The 16,951-nt window shown below is 41.1% G+C and overlaps 1 protein-coding gene across 1 annotated transcript in view; it reads right to left on the reverse strand.

The window, feature by feature from the left end:
* col4a6 (collagen, type IV, alpha 6) overlaps positions 1-16,951 on the reverse strand; it is a 146,463-nt gene that overhangs the window by 11,876 nt on the left and 117,636 nt on the right. Inside the window, exons 13-31 of the mRNA XM_086276454.1 lie at positions 15,858-15,950; positions 13,706-13,759; positions 13,530-13,592; positions 13,340-13,384; positions 12,704-12,757; positions 11,780-11,846; positions 11,589-11,699; positions 11,361-11,501; positions 10,994-11,032; positions 10,005-10,100; positions 9,583-9,740; positions 9,246-9,428; positions 8,433-8,616; positions 7,288-7,332; positions 5,618-5,689; positions 4,988-5,095; positions 3,369-3,587; positions 3,058-3,216; positions 37-207 (exon numbers count right to left, since the gene is read on the reverse strand). Coding sequence (XP_086132580.1) covers positions 37-207; positions 3,058-3,216; positions 3,369-3,587; positions 4,988-5,095; positions 5,618-5,689; positions 7,288-7,332; positions 8,433-8,616; positions 9,246-9,428; positions 9,583-9,740; positions 10,005-10,100; positions 10,994-11,032; positions 11,361-11,501; positions 11,589-11,699; positions 11,780-11,846; positions 12,704-12,757; positions 13,340-13,384; positions 13,530-13,592; positions 13,706-13,759; positions 15,858-15,950 — 2,062 coding nt within the window. The remainder of the gene's footprint in view (positions 1-36; positions 208-3,057; positions 3,217-3,368; positions 3,588-4,987; positions 5,096-5,617; positions 5,690-7,287; positions 7,333-8,432; positions 8,617-9,245; positions 9,429-9,582; positions 9,741-10,004; positions 10,101-10,993; positions 11,033-11,360; positions 11,502-11,588; positions 11,700-11,779; positions 11,847-12,703; positions 12,758-13,339; positions 13,385-13,529; positions 13,593-13,705; positions 13,760-15,857; positions 15,951-16,951) is intronic.

The raw sequence follows: 16,951 nt of genomic DNA on the forward strand, positions 1-16,951 counted from the left end.
GCCTTGGAAAAAAACAAAAAAACTACTTCTGCAGACCCTTTCTTCCTGGCGTTCCTGGAATTCCATCTATAGTCCCTGGTCCTGGTAAACCGGGGCGTCCCCTTGTTCCTGGTAACCCAGTAGCACCAGGTCGTCCGGGAGTTCCTTTCATCCCAGCAGGTCCTGGGAAACCTGGTTCTCCTCTTTCTCCTTTCCGACCAGGGAAACCTGCCAATAATGGAAGGAGAGACAGTGAGAAAAACAAAACACTGACAACAATCTGACATTCATATAGACACATGGAAAAAGGGCTGCTGGCTAATTATCTGGAAAAGCATGCAGTCTTCGGGTGCTTACCAGATTTTAAAATTACACAGATACAACCTCAAATGAACAACAACACATTTCATAATGTAGTCCAAAAGTCAATAGTAGTTAGCATCACCTTTAGCAACAATAACTTGATAATGTTCTGCATGATTTTATCAGTCACATCATTTTCTAATAATCTTGGCTCAGTATTCTTGACAGCGTTACTTCAGTTCATGAAGGTTTACAGAAATTAATTTATGCACAGCTGAACAGAGCATTTAAGTCATTGGTTCTGTTTCCATGTCTCCCCTGTGTCGATGCTCCATCACGCATGCTAACTTCTGTCTCCATGTTTATTCATCTGTTTCCCAGTCGTGTCTCTCGCTGCCTTGGTTCCCTGTGTTCAGTTAGTCCATGCTTTAGTGTGTGTGTCTCATGTTTCCTGTTTTATTTTGATAGTCTGTTGTCCTGTCAGTTTTGCTTCCTCCCTGTCTGTTATGTCTGATTAGTTCCAGCTGTGTTTCCCTCTGTTTCCCATCATCTCGTTATCCTCCGTGTAATTAGTCTGCTGCCTTTTTTTTCGTTACTTAGTAACGCAGTAACACATTGAGCGTACGGTAAAGTAACAGTAATCTAATTACTTTTTTGTAGTAGTAATCCCTGACTTTTCTCTCTACTTGAAAAAGTAATCGGATTACATCACTTTTAACGCATTACTGCCCATCTCTGCTAATGACCTTTAACATTTAACATGACAACTGAGCCCTGTAGAGTCTGAGACGTACCTCTTGCACATTTTCACTGAGCATTGCAGGACTGATTGAAGGCGAATTTGCTGGTAGGACCGCTCCTACACTTTTTACGCAATGCTTCTTCTTTTTGCTTTTGTTTTTGTTTATTAAATACACAATGCAACATGTTTTGTAGTTCATCTGAGGCTGTGTTTGCCTAATTTTAAGACCTGCTAAGGACCAGACTATCTTTATTATGTTCTTATAGGTACAACCTTAGAATTTAAGAGGCTAATCTTTCTTTTTGACCATAACTGTATCATAATATAATAATATGTATTATTATCTTTTGTATGAGGAATACACTTACCTCCGAACAATCAGGTTTTAAGCTAGTTTTTCTATCTTTTAACACACATATTAAAGCAGCCTTGCAAACAGCAACAACAATGCCATCACACATTTCTTTACAATACTTCATTGCTGCGATTGGTCTGTAATTGCACCCAGATTGCAGATTTTGTTGCAGAGACATGAAAGCTCAGTGTGGCTAATTTTGATACTCACATTACAGGAGAACCAGCCGATTGGTAATCATACCGTTTCTGAGTGCAATTCCAGACTAGCAAGGTTAAGCCATCTAAAGCACACTAACTGCTACTGTTTACATTCTTAAAAAATGAACCCATTTTCAGCACATCTGTGCTGCAAAGTTGCAGCTTATCACTTTTTGATCAATGCAAGGATGCGCTGAAAATAAGAAGTCCCTTCAAGAGTGTAAAATAAAAAGCTTCTAGCTTTGAGTTAAACAGCATTTGCCCCCAAATCTTCAATTTTCACACAAACCTGTTACAGTTAATTCATCAAACACATCTGGAACTGATTAGACAGAAACACTTAGTTCACAATGAGGTTAGTCGTTTCTGCAAGTAAGAACAGCAAACAGTGGTTTTCACATTTCCTGCGGAAATGCTTTGTTTACAGAACTGTTACAAAATATCCATCTGGTTCAGTCTTTCTGTGGGGTGTGATGATGTCATTTCCTCTAGCATCATAGTTTTATGTACTTTAAAATAGTTATTGATGCAAACACAGTCAAATGGCACGATTATGATGAAGCACCTCATCAAACATAGGCAAAAGTCATCGTCTCTTAGATAATGAGGTAACACTATATTTGGAGGAGGTAAGCTGCTCCACCCCCTCCCAAAAGACAAAAATAAATAAAGAACAAAAAAAAATTACATAAATAAATTAATATGCCATTCAATTAATCAAAAATAATTTGAAAATAATAAATAATATAGGCGTTAATGTTTTACTTTGCCTCTGTATTCATTCACCTTCATATTAATTACTTTCCTTTACCATCTTTTTTTTCCAGAGACGTGGTGTTACACCCCATACGAGACTCCACGACTGCACTGTGGAGATGGACATTTGTGTGCAGCGCAGATGAGAAATGAAGGCAGCAGTTCAAGTGTTTGTTCTAATACACCAACAGCAAGAGGATGGAGGAAATGCAAGCCAAGGGTGGCGCGGCTGGGAGGGAGGAGAGATGGACAATGGGACGAGGGAAAGAGTGTCTCACCTGGGCAGCCTATAACGAGTGACCCAACACCAACAAAAAAAGGATGGAGGGATGAGAGGATGGATGGAGATGATGATGGTGGTGGTGGTGTTGGGAAAAAAGATGAAAGTGACAAGGAGGAAGAACAGAGACATGGAAAAATACAACAATACAAAAACAAAGAGGGAGAAGACATTCTCGTGGGTGATGCAGTGTTTGATAAACAACACGATTCAAACGGGCAACTGTGATGATGGAGACTGTGAAAGAACGATGTGAACAAAAGAGGAATGAACCAGAGCTGGTGCAGGGATGAGAGGTGAAGGATTTCAGTAGAGATCACAACAAAGTCATATTTCACCTTCTTTTGCAATAATTCACACTAAGAATCTCTCAAAGGTACAAATTCGAGTGTAAAATGTGCAAAAAATATAACAAAACCCCCAAATCATTTCTTTCTCTCACCTGGTGGTCCTCTCAGACCCTTACTACCATCAGGGCCAGGTGGACCAGGAATGCGACCATCTGGGTCACCTGGAAGCCCAGGAAGGCCAGGATTACCAGGAAAACCGTTAACTCCGCGTTCTCCTTTCCGACCAGGAGCACCAGGACGTCCATCAAACCCTTCAAGAACAGACTTTGTTTACAAAGTGTTGCTTGCAGAAGCATTTAAATGCTAAGTCAGCTGGCATTTGTTATTTCAGGACACCCATCGAATACTATGTTTTTATTTGTTTTTATTAAAATAAGTAACTGACTTAAATCCTGCTACCCACCAGGCATTCCAGGTCCTCCAGGTGTTCCCGGCTGGCCCTTGTCTCCAGGAATTCCTGGTAAACCGTTCTGACCAGGAAATCCAGGTGTAGCTCCTAGCACCTCTCCAGGCTGGCCCTTGGCTCCAGGACGGCCTGGGAGACCGTCCTTACCCCTGGGCCCATCAAAACTCTGCCCTGGGATACCTGGAATACCAGGGTCCCCTCTGGGTCCAGTGAAACCTGCAGGGAATGACATCCCGAGCAACGCATTAAAATGCACAATAGTGAAGTTGGAAGCACCCTCTCTATCACTCTCTCTGTGACAGGAAGTTGTAACCAACCAAAGTTAAGGACAGGAAACTGCCAAAGATCAAGGTTAAAGATTAAATATCGATAGACTGAATGTGGGGGAAATTCAGAATTTTTGATTTCAGATGAAGTTCTGCGTGCACTCTGAATGTAAGCAGTTTATGTGAACAGATTTTTTGACAATTTGTCCCAGGTAATCAGTCTGCTATCACAAACAGATTGCATGTAATTACCACTTGATCCTATTTAATCACAAAGTGATAGCAGACTGACTGTCTTTTTGCCATTTTAACGCCATCTTGAAACACCAAGGTTGCTTTGAAGACATCACCTGCCCATGTGCATGGTTGTAGACGTGGCCCCTGCAACGCGAACATTTCAAGATCTCCATGTTTATTGACATGTTTTAAACATGTCATTTTGTTTACGGCACAGCCTCCAGTAACTGCCTAATCATAAATGCAGCACTAGAAGCAAAAGAAAAACCTGTCAGGGGCTGGGTCTGAGACCCGGTGTTTTGGGTTTATTTTGTATTTGTGATTTTATTATGTTAAGATTGAGATAATATTAAGTTCTGGTGTTATTATTTAGTTGGGGTTTAGTTGAGTTTTATTCTAGTTTTTGTTCCATCAATGTCTCCTGATTTACGAGTCGTTTCCTGTCCTCTGTGTAGTCGGTCTCGTCCTCTGTGTTTTCACTTTCATTTATGCCAGTGCATTAGTCTCTCCCTTCTGATCCATGTTCTAATTGTCACCCTTGTGCTGTCGTGTCTATGCTCCATTATGTTTCCTGCTTGATTTTGTAAGTCTTGTTTCCATGTTCAGTGTGTTTAGTTTTGCTTCCCCTGTGGCGTCATGTTTATTTGTTTCAGCTGTGTTTCCCCAGCTGTTTCCACTTCCAGCATTACCCTTCGGTGTGTTTAAGTCGCCCATCTTCCTCTGTTGAGTGTCGGGCTGTTTGGTTGTCTTCATGTCAAAGTTTCCAACTGTCCGGGTTCATGTTCATGCTCATACTCATTTTCATGTTTTGATTATTTCACAGTTACATTTTTGCATGTTCGCATTCAGTTTCATGTCCTTGCCTCGTTCTTCTATTTCTTTTGTATCTTGTGTCTGCTTTTGGGTCCAATTCATAAACACACCAGCTATCCCTGCCATGTAATTGCATTATAAGAAGGCCTAAATCAGAGATTAGAGGATAATTAAATTAATTACACAATTCAATTCACATTACAATAAAAAAACCTTTGAGTTTCATTTGTAATTATTTGACTTTTGCATGTTATGTCTTATTGCAGTCTGGTACAGAGAAACCCCACCACGCAATTTTACCTTCAGGTCCACGCACGCCTCCGGTGCCGGGGTCTCCTCTTTCTCCTTTGGGGCCATCAAACCCTGGACGTCCAGAGGGCCCTTGCAGCCCTGGTTTACCTTTAAGACCTGGCAAAGAGGCACAATCATTCTGATGATTTGTTTCCCCAGTTTGTAAGCAATAGTCACAACAACATTACAAGCAGTAATACAGACAAAGTTGTTTCATAAAATTATTAATGAACATATTCATCTTATTTCTGTAAACACTGATTGAGAATCTTAATAGATCAACTACAAAACCTAGAGCCACAAAGTAAAATCATGCAATTTGCACCTGTATCTACAAATGAACAATGTGAAAGTGCATGCAAAGAGGACCTATTATGCTTTTCTCCATTTCCTGTTGTTCCATTGGTAGATTGGTGCATTAAACATGGGCAACGTTTGAAATGTTGAGGTCATCTTGTGTAAAATTAAACTACTACAATTTATTCTTGGATCCGTGATGTCATAGAGAGGGATAGGCAGCCAATCAGAGAACATATGGTGTAAAGGTGTGTGTGTGTGTGTTTGTGCCTAACTGTGATCATCATAGAGTTTAAGGCTTTAAGGCTGTAAAATCACCATAAGACATCTGTTAAATCGTACCTGGTTGTCCAAGGAAACCGGAATCGCCTGGGTCTCCTGCCTCACCCGTAAATACGCAAGCCAGAGTTTGTCCTGGTAGCAGTCATACACAGGTTAGCATTCAGACCTCAAGCACTTGAATACACATTTAGAGTGAACACTTGGACACATAATAGCACATCTACAAATGTATACCTATTTATATATATACACAGTTTTAGAGTTGTGTATTCTTTTCAACTAATCAAATCAGGGCAAAGTAGCGCAATGTAGCACAGGTCAAAATCACATGTTAAATACAAACAAAGACTTCAGTATAGTGAAACATCAACTTTAACACCATTGTAGACATATGTGATAATGTATTATTATAAATAACTGCAAGATAAACACAGTGACACAGTAAAATGTTGGATAATTATATTCAGTGAATGTTTTGTTGAGGTGCTGATTGTCTATCGCCTCCACTCACACCAACAGAGACTTTTTGTGCAGGGAGTTAGAAGCAAATTCTTTATATTAAGAAGATAATGGGAATTAGAAATCCAGTGCAGGTTTTGTGTTTCATTTCATTCATTAATTAAAAGCATTTAGCAGAGGTTTGGCTTGAAAACATGCGCAAGATTTCAGCAGCTTTGATTGGAAGCCGAGCGCGTATAAACAGCCCTGAAGCTCGACAGTCAATCATTGACTGACTGGGCCTGAGTGGAAACCCTGAAGATGCAGGGAGCGAGAAGCTTCCATCGGCCTCGTCATGAACAAATGATTGACAGTTAGCCAGTAGTTTCCAGAGTGCACTATGTTTCCCATGGTTAAAGGAGGCTGGGGCTTTTTCTGAAAAGACTTCCCTTATGAAACATTTATAAGCTGTAATAAGACCTCAAACAATAGTCTGGGCTCCCAGACTGTGAAAAATATCTTTGACACAATGCTTTTTGACAGAGCTGCAGAAACACTGGAGTTTCTTAGGTGTTTACCAAGGGTCTACTAATATTACAAGGGCAGAATGATAAAAAGGATAAACATGGGCTATTTAGGAAAATGCAGAACCTGGCAACCCAAAGCTAATGAATGGCTTACATCCAGGCTATCACATCATTAACCCTCTGAGATCTAAGTCATCATCTGTGCCAAACCTAAGCTTAACTATAACCCCAAGCAATCAGAATCATTCTTTCTTTTTATGCCCAAATCTTGGCAATTAGGGAACGAAGACAACAACTTTTGTTTAACCAGATTATAGGCTTAGGTTTGGATTATGATCACAAGTTATTTTGTCTCCCTAAATATACTGAGTAATTTTTCCCTTTTCTATCTTCGAGGTCCTACAGGCTTGACTAAAGCAAAACCCATGGTTATATTTTTAATGGTCATCATTGATACCATGTCTTCTTTTCTCTCTGTTTTAGTTTCATGAATTATGACATTTACAGTTCTTTACACACTATTGCAATAACTTTGGACCCAACTGTTTGTGGGAGGTTTACTGGCCTAAAAAGTTTCTCTAGTTTCTGAAAGTCATATAATTGAAGCATCATTTGAAACCCATCAGACAGACCAAACAGGTTGCTTCCATTGTAAACAGCAGCAGCATAGTCATCCACCAGCTGCTCGTCTGCCTGCAACTAACTCTAGAGGTTCTGTCGAAGGCTCACTAGCCTGGCTGGTGGATAAAAGAATCAGTTACCCACCCTGTCCCTCCTCGGCGTCATTAAGCCCTTCACAGATGCTTTCACCTGGATAGATACACATGCACAAAGGAGGTCAGAGAGACGAGGGGATGGATGGATGGGGGAGATAAAGACAGGTAGAGAGAGAGGGAGAGGCAGAAGGTGGCAGCATACAAAGCCACTTAGGTTGATTTGCATGCCCCAATAAAGCCATTGAGTTGGGTTTTCATCACAACAGGTATCAGCAAATCAGCAATAAGTTCATTCAGTTCAGGCAAAAACAGGTTATTGCCGTCAACATGAGAGGAGAGAGAGGAAGGAGGGGCATCTGTGCGCCAGCGATGCATCCAAACACTTCGTTCTCTCTTAACTCCTGCCAGCGACAATAACCTTCATATTAAAAGCAAAAATTAATCAGTCGTCATGGTATGAAAGCACACATTCATACTAAAGATGAGTGGCCAGCTGCTGCCGAAAGGCTTGTGTCATTTAGTCTCAGGAAGATGCGGGCGTCTGCTGCCGCCATCATTTTATATTCATTGTGGCTGTAGCAAAAAACTGAAAAGTGTAGCTAGAAGCTGACTGTTGATAAGCTAAAAAAAAAAAAAGATTTGCAAAGGAAAAAACACACATAAACTATGTTTTGGTTTGGTTATGTAAATTTAGTTTAGCAGCAGATTTTTGGGTAAAAAGCCAGACATGGCAAACATCAAACTTCTCACCTGTTCTGAGACTAAACAAGCACAGTCGTTTTAGCTTAATCAGCAAATACATCATCATCATTAAGCATCAATCATTCCATTAAGGAAGCAGTTTATAGATTGTTGGCTGCAGGTGAAGTGTGTAAGTACATTAATGGAGACCGTTAATCATTTCGTTAATCGTTTGCTGCTGCAGCCGAGGAAACACGGAGAGCAGGAAGCTGCTTTGGAAGAGGAAATCTAACAAGAGCCACAAGCTCTGTCCAAGTCCTGGACAGGCTGCCTCACAGAGGTCTTATAATGATCTAGCATGTGAGGACGATAACTGTTGTGTGCTGAGGATGGACAGTGATGGGATGAGGTGGTGTGGATATCGCCCTGTGGAAGAAGACTGTATGACACACATTCACATATTTTATGTCATTCTCTGTCTCACGGACACACACTCAAAACACCATTATTTACCTTTCTCTCCAGGTGAACCCGGTATACCTGGAGAACCAGGTATACCGGGTTCTCCAGGGTCTCCACGCAAGCCGGGTGCTCCATCATAGCCAATGCCCGGCTCACCAGGGCCTCCAGGACGTCCCTTAGAACCTGGAAACCCTTGAAATCCTTTTTCTCCCCTTGAGCCGATGCCTGCATCACCCTAGAGAGGAGAGGAGAGAAGAGGAAAGGAAAGGAAAGGAAAGAAGGCAAAGGAAAGGAAAGAAAAGAAAAGAAAAGAAAAGAAAGAAAGGTGAGAAATGGAAGAGGGAATGGAAAATAAGGAAACAGGAAAGAGGATAGGCCATTAAAGGAAAGAGAAAACCAAGAAGAAGGAGAAAAGGGAAGTTAGAGGAAATATAAGAAAAAGAAAGTAAAGAAAGCAAAAAAGGGAAAGCAAAGAAGGTGAGTGGTAGAAAATATGAGTAAAACAAAAGAAGGATAATGAAAAGGTGGGAGAGAGAACAGAAGACAAAAGAAAATAAAAGGAAGGAAAAGAGAAAAAGGAAGGAAAGAGATGATAATATACAAAATAAAAGGGGAAGAACAGAAAGGCACAGAAATTATACAGGAGAAGAAATGAAATAAGGGAATGAGATGAAAAGACAGCAAAGAAGCGAGAGACGAAAAACAAAAGAAGAAGAAAGGGGAAAACACGAAATGAAAGGACAGAAAATATATGAGAGGAAAGAGGAAACAATGATCCTCATTTGGACGTCTTTTTAAAAACGTATTAAATGAAAATCTTTCTGAAGATGAACTAATATGTAAACTGTGTTTCGAAGGACTCACTGGGGGTCCGGGAAATCCAGGGAAGCCAGGCAGCCCGTCTCTTCCAGGATTTCCTGTTTCACCTGTAGGTCCTCTGGGTCCAGGATCTCCTATGACTCCCTTCAACCCCAGATTTAGGGTGGGGTAATATGGAGCCCCCTTCTCTCCCTTACGCCCGGGGAAGCCCCGCTGACCAGGAGGACCCTGCAAAGTTACAGAAATGTGAAACTTCAGAAACTGGTATGCATGCATTTAAATTACTTATCATTATGATTAATACGATGATGATGATGATGATGATGATGATTATTATTAATAATTCCCATTCAAGTCATATCAAGGGCAGAGTTTTGCTTACACTAGGTCCTGGACGACCACTGAAGCCTAGTGAACCGGGGTCTCCAAGAAAACCCTTCACCCCAGGCAGGCCAGGACTGCCATTGGTTCCTGGACGTCCAGGTGGTCCATCTAACCCCGAGAAGTCTCCTCCAGAACATCTGCAGTCACCAGGGTCGCCTGCAGGACGGCGGGATTAAGAATTGTAGATTGTCGCACTTTTTCTTCCATTTCCAGTTGTGTTTTAGTTTCCTTGGATACCAATGCTTCGTATTTGTATTTTGCTGCTTGCTTTTCATTTATTACTGTGTGGGTAAACTCCTCACTCACCTCTTCACTTCTCGACAACAATTTTGACTCATTTTGAAATACGCGATGATTTAAATATATTTTTTGCGAGAAACAAATCATTTCATTTCATGAAGTCTGCATATCTGCGTGTACCTCTAAACCCTTTGGCACCAATGTTTCCTGGAAATCCTGTGGGACCAGGCGGCCCGGGGCCTCCAGGGGGAGCAGTTGGTAGACCTTCAGAGTCACCTGCACAAACACACACGCAAAGCTACACCCATTAGAGGTTACACTGACCGCAAAGTAGTTTTAAAAGTCACAAATTGTTACTTTAAGATTTTACACAAACACTTTATACTTGTTTAAGTTTCTTGAACTGATTTATTGCTTCTGCTTTTGAAACCAAGCTTTCAATAACCGGAAAAGGAATTACTCAAGCCAGCAGAGCGGAAGTGTGGCTCGAAGCCACAGTTTAAAATCAGGTTAGTTTGCTTTGTTTGGTTTCCAGATTCGACAAAAGATTTAAGCTGCTGTTGCAAGATGAGAGGCTTATTTTTTGCCATCTTAAAATGTAAAACAACATGAACCCCTTCAGTGATTTTACATCGACCGTCATGGTTAAGAGCTACTCACCAGAAGCAGCATGCACAGCCTGTTGCAGTTCGGAGCCTTACCCCGGCAAAGAAAATACCCAAACACAGTCATCTTCCATGCCAGTGAAATCATCTTTTGTTTTTCCAATGATTTCCTTCCAGTATGTTACACAGACTGTTTCTTCCTGTGTTTCCATGTGTGTGTTTTACAAATAAACAGTCATTAAAGAAATCTTTTGCTAGCAAGCGTTAATGTCCACGTGAGATCTGTGAATTACGTTCACAGCAGGCGACACCTTGTCACCAGAGATGAGAGAAGCAGCTTGGATCAGTAGAGAGAGCCTCTCATATCCAAGACTGAAGCTGGCTACACTCTATACTAACAACCGCTCCCTCCACAGCACAGAAGTGATCAAATAAAGCATTGTGGCAGCTAGATGCTGGCTGTGAAAGTTGAGTCTGTGGTTTTGAATTTCACTTTGGCAGCGTGATTGTTGCTGGCGAGTTTCAAAGAAATATGGCTGCCTTTGGGATACCTGTAGGACTGACCTGTATCAGGATAGATGTAGCAGGGCTCAGCGTTTGTGCCTTGAAGGACAGCAAAGTCAGTCAGCTGTTATATTTGAAAGTGTTTCTATGTCTTGTCTTTCACTTCTACCGAGTAGTTGAATTTTATTGTGTTTAAAATGTAAAAACCTATTTTTTATATACTGAAAAATATTTTGCTTCAATCCCCGTAACCCCAACAGTAACAGAAACTGAGCACAAGTTACACAACAGTCAAAGCTCAAACATGTATAAGAAAATTTGGAGGAAATAAAAATAAAGCTGTACTTTCAAATATTCGGTTTCTACTTCTGCTTGCCTGAGAGGGAAGGACCACAGAGCTTTATCTGCTGTTTTTGTGTAAATGTACCTGGAGGGCCTTGAGGTCCAGGAAGGCCACTGGGACCTGGGGGCCCAGGGAGTCCTGGGAAACCTTCAAAACCAGTGGGCCGTAAGCCGGGGTCACCCACTTCTCCTTTTACACCTTTGGGCCCAGGAGGACCTCGAAGACCTGTGTGCACAGACAGCTTCTGTTGTCTAAAGATCATTACTGATGGTGGTTAATCCTCCGTGATCAGTGTGAATTTGTGTGTATTACCTGGACCAAAACGATCAGGTCCTGGTTGGCCGGGAGGTCCTGGAAAGCCTTGAGGTCCCTGGTCACCCCGGGGTCCTGGAAAGCCACGTAAACCCGAGTCCCCTGGAGGTCCTGCAACCAATCACAGAAGAGGTGGTTAAAGGGCCGGTGGTTCACAGGAACACATGTGTAAAAAAAACTCAAGGTGTTACCTTGAATAGCATAACCCCCATTAACAAAAGAGCTAGGTCCTGGGGGTCCGGGGTCTCCCTGGTCTCCCTACAAGATGTACCCAAAAAACAGGTTAGAGCAGAAATATTGATGGTATCATCTCTCTAAACCAACATATAGATAAGTAACCATTTTCAGTTAGCTAACCATAAAACCCAGAGGGTGTATCTGAAAATGTGTCATTGTGGCAGAGTGATATTAACATTTTGTGCTTTCAGTGATGCTCGTTTGCTCTTCTGGCTGTAATGAGCGGTTGTTGAGTTACTGCCTTCTTCTCAGCTCAGAGTAGTCAAGCCGCTCTCCTTTGATATTAACAAGGCATCTTCACCCACCTTGCTTCCTCATTCTTTGCTCTGTTTGAACCTCAGCAGGTCATCTTGACCATGTCAACATGTCCAAATACGACTGCTGCCATATTATCAGCTGATTAGATATATGTTACCAAGAAGTCAAAAGGGTTTAATGAAATGTCCTGTAACTGCTAAGCTAGGATAGTGTCTATAAATGAAGATCCGTGATTAGGCAATTTAATTATTATTAATGTTTTATATTAAAAAATATCCGCTTTTACAAGTTGTCATTACCTCTGTAACAAGAGTAGTATATGTGACAGATAGAGCAATAAAAATTGCTACCATCAGTGTGAGCACAGTAGCCCCATCTGCTGGTGAAATAGCAGAGAAGCTTTATACAAACTTTGCCCTTTCAGCTGCTGCCTTTATGCCTACGGCGTGTGGATCTGATGTGGTGTTATAAATTCACAGGTTCACTACAAATGATATAAAACTTCTTTTTAGTAAGAAATGTTGATGTCTCTTTATAATTATTAGGATATAGGAAAACACAGCTGTAAGAAAATACCCGACTTGTACCATACATCTGCTTTAGAGGAACAGTGATTCTACCTTGAATCCTGGGTAGCCCGATGAGCCTGGGGTGCCTGGACGTCCTTTGGGTCCCTGGGTGGAAGAAGAAAAATTAATCTAAATTGAACATACTGTACAGGTTTAAAGACTAATGGCTATCATGCCATGCAGCAGGGGTGTCTGTGTTGACAATAATATATATATTTTGTCATGAGTTAGGAAATAAGAGGATGCAGTAACTCCTGAGTTTCCTATAGATATTATGAGGTTATCTGAAGTGTACTTCGAAGTATGTACTGTATTTTTTCTTGGTTTTTGTGGGACTTTTTGGTTGTGAATGCACATGAATATGATTCTTAACATGGAGTAAGGGCAACAAATGTGTTGCTCTTTTTTTCTATGATTTAAGACCATCAACTACATTTTTACATGAAACCCCAATTCACTAAATAAAGGTAAAATTATATTTGATCCATATAGTAGATCCATCTACTACAACAGTAGATGGATCTCCTCTTCTATGTAGGAAAGACCATGTGTCTAATATAAGAGGATAACTGTGGGGATGAAGGCAAAGAAACAATTACTTTCACCTGTAAGCCAGCTGAGTATTTTCTGTGGCTCATAATTAATGTGAGAACTATTACTCTGTGCTTACAGTCTTACAAACCCTACCTGCAGTCCTGGAACACCGGGCGGTCCGTTAAACCCTGGAGCCCCCTGCTTGGCAGAAACACAAACAACACCCACCACAGAAGAAGAGGAAATGGTGAGGTTCCCCTCACAAAGGGAAATAAGGAAGGAATTTCAAACAGTAATGTCACTAAATGCACTTTAACTGAAGCCAAAAAGCGCAGAGTCTTACTCTGCTCCCGGGGTATCCAGGAATGCCCTTTTCTCCATATTCTCCAGGATAGCCAAAGGGTCTCTGTGATTCAGCGACAAAAAGGAAGGTCTCCTGAATCACAATTTCTCCTAAAATGCATCTTGCATGGTGGGCATGAAATAAAAAATAAACAAGCAAACTGTTTGAATACTTACAGGTAGGCCGGGTATTCCAGGGTATCCTTTAGTTCCCTTTGGACCGGGGTCACCCTTTGAGAGAGGCAACGAGAGAGCAAAGTAAACAACAGCAAAAAATCCATCCTTGTTACGCACTCCATCCCCATTTGTTTTTCATCCATTGCCTTTAATAAATCATGGATCCTGTTCACGTGTGGTTTCTTCTTTGCGCGGTAGAGCTTTAACTGGCATTTTGTGGATGAATTTGTGGAAGTGTTCCTGAGCCCATGGAATGATTTCCACGAGTGAATCATTCCTGTTTTTAATGCCGCGCCGTCTGAGCACCCAGAGATCACAGACAACCAATAGGAATCTTTGGATTCCCCCAGATTCTCCAAATCTTTTGATATTATGCGCTGTAGATGACGACATATTTTAAGTATTAATAATTTGATATTGAAGCACATTATTCTGAAATTATTCGACAATTTGCAAATTGTTGAACCTCTGCCCTGCATTACTTCTGAGAGGCTCTTTTTATATCCAGTCATGTGACTCACCTTTGGCCAGTTAACCATTTTTCTTAACATTACGCATTTTCTCAGCTATTCATAAAATATTTGCAAATCATTGCATTCAGTTCTTATCTAGAGCACATTTAAAGCGTCACAATTTGGGGGATAAGTGGGTTTTGTATTTAATTGTGCTAAAATCAGGATCGTCTGCGACAGTCATAGTTTGCTGGACAGTCAAGTAGACGTACTCCTCTTGTTGAAATGCATGCAGCACTGTTGTGCCTCAAGTCTGTTGCATGTAATTTAATAACAGTGACTGTTAGTGCCTCCCTAATTTACAGTTTTGATGAAGTGGAATTAAAGACGTCATTTTTCCACATCTTTTCCTTCCATTTGTCTCTTATTCACGTAGCCTGAGGTTTATTATTTGACCTTCCAGCTGTGAAACCTTTACTGACTCAGGCATGCAAAAGGTCTTATAAAAGTCTGGAGATCACTGAGGTCTCGGAGCAAGAGCTACCAAAAGAAAGGGTTGTCATTATCGTGACGTATGTGGCGTTTTTCCATCGCTGTGCGGCTGTGATCTGATTTAATCCTGCTTCAGTCTGATAAAAACAACACCTTGCTAAGAAAACGGTCTCATGCAGCTCGTCATTTAACAGCTTAATGTGGCTGCTGCTGTCTGCTTAGACCCTAAAGCACTAACATGGGGTGATTTCACCCACGCGGTGAGTAAATATCACTCAGTGGTATTTCCCAGGGGAATTCATATGCTCAAAAGGTATATGGTCAGCTGGTCACCTTCACCCTTCCAATTTTTTGTTCTTGTTGTTTATCTATCCTACTGTTTTCAGTGATGCAGGGAGTCTGTCACCTCCCTGGAAAAGGATCACATTTCCCAGGAAAAAGTTTCCATTTTTCTTTTATTTTTGTAGATTTTTTTCTCTTTGATACCTTTTTTTGTAGAGGGGAAATAAAAGAAGAGTCCTTTTTGCTGTGCATTTTTCTACTTTAATACGTTTTGGGAAGCATGTTTTAACTGATTTATTATATCAGGGGAAATGTTCCCTGACATTAGCGATAGCGTTACAAAACTAGATGTTAGTGTTGTGAATGCGTTCAATATAAAGCTGCAGCATTAGCATAGTGTTGGTTTTTAACTTTCTGAGTGGCCATAGGCTCAGAAACTATTCTGCTCGCCTCTACAAACAGAAGGTAGATGCATTCGCACGTAGTCTTGGTAAAGGACAGGAAGCTTTTTGCTTGTGTTTATATTGATCAGCCACGCTGGAGCGTGCTTTGGTTGCATGAAGCAAAAACAATATGTGTTGGGCAAATAGAGAGCTCGCTTTTCAAGAAATCTGCTAGATGACCATCGCTGTCATGTGGCAATAATTAAAAATCTACTTTTCCCAGTGACACATGGACATAACAGGAAGTCTTGGTTTGGATGTGTCGGTTACACCAAAGAAAAATGTCCGTTTCTCTCATTCATAAAGCAGTGAACTTGGGAGAAAAGTATGTAAGTAAGTGAAGCATACAAGTTTACCAACACATGATGGTGTCGATCACTTTCAGGCTGTTGCCACCATTAAAATGACTTTTTTATGTTTGAAACTGATTTTTTTGTGACAGTGAAATAAAACGCTAATTATGACTCGTGTTTCCCAACAAACCTGCATTCCTTTGTCTCCTTTGGGAAAACCCACAAACTCCACAACGCCATTGATCATTGGCTGGCCGGGGTCACCAGGCAAGCCCATGTCGCCCTGGATGCGGTGACCAAGGAAGAAAGAGCTGTTTACGCTGACGAAGCGCGGGAAAAAACAACCCCAGCTTTTGGAACGTTTAGGGGAAGAGAGGGCAGACTGTGGACTGGAGGATGGACGGCATGAGGCCGCGCAGGAAGCGGCTGAAGAGAGCGCAGGCCGAGGAGAGGAGCGAGGAGCTTTATGGATGAGGATGAAGAGAGGCTGGTGTTTGTTGTTTCTTTACAACTTTAATCCTACTTACAGAAACTTTGAAGGAGGTTCAGACAGTAATAGTCAGATTCAATTTTAAGTTTTTTTTAAACTAATTATAAACAGATTTGATTTCTTTTGGCAGATCTCCTCATGTTTCCAAAATTGTCTGTACTCAAGATGTGTCAGTCTGTGTCATGTGTTTGAAAGCTACCAAAAAATTTAGGATCAATAGTTTGAACTTGAAAGCTCAGACATGCTGAGTTTATAACAGTTTATAAAAGTTTATAACAGAAACTTTTCACTAGGGTCCACTTTGCCGTCTTCACTAGACTGCAGTTTAATGCATAAACGTTATAAGCCTCAAACACATTGCACAATGACAACACATCCCAAGGAAGAAAAACTATTTAATCCAAACACCTTTCACAATAAAAGCTTCCTAGTTTTGGTGCAGAGCAATTTTTACTGAACCTAAACTCAGTGGTTTTCCAGCAGTTAATGATTCAGCACCTTTAATGCCATAGTTTGTCTCTCACACTCACAGTCTGCAGCATCTGTGTTGCTTTCATTACTTTTATTACAGCTGTAAAACAAATATGGGATAAATACTGTATTTCTTAAATGATCTTAATAAAAAAATTCAGGTTGGCTGAAAAATGTAAATGATTTTTTCTCCAAATTCTGATTAAAGATGCACGACTGCTGCTCTCTGTGAGTCTGGACAGTGATGACCGACCTCTCCTCCACCTCTCCCCGTGTCTCCTCACGTCCTCCCTCAGCTCCTTGTTTCCTCCCTCCAGCACGTC

This window comes from Aulonocara sp. 'chitande type north' Nkhata Bay, linkage group LG3 (genome assembly GCF_057382095.1).
Source record: "Aulonocara sp. 'chitande type north' Nkhata Bay isolate Kocher_YH1m ecotype deep benthic linkage group LG3, A_spYH_male_GT1.1, whole genome shotgun sequence".
Lineage (NCBI taxonomy): Eukaryota > Metazoa > Chordata > Actinopteri > Cichliformes > Cichlidae > Aulonocara > Aulonocara sp. 'chitande type north' Nkhata Bay.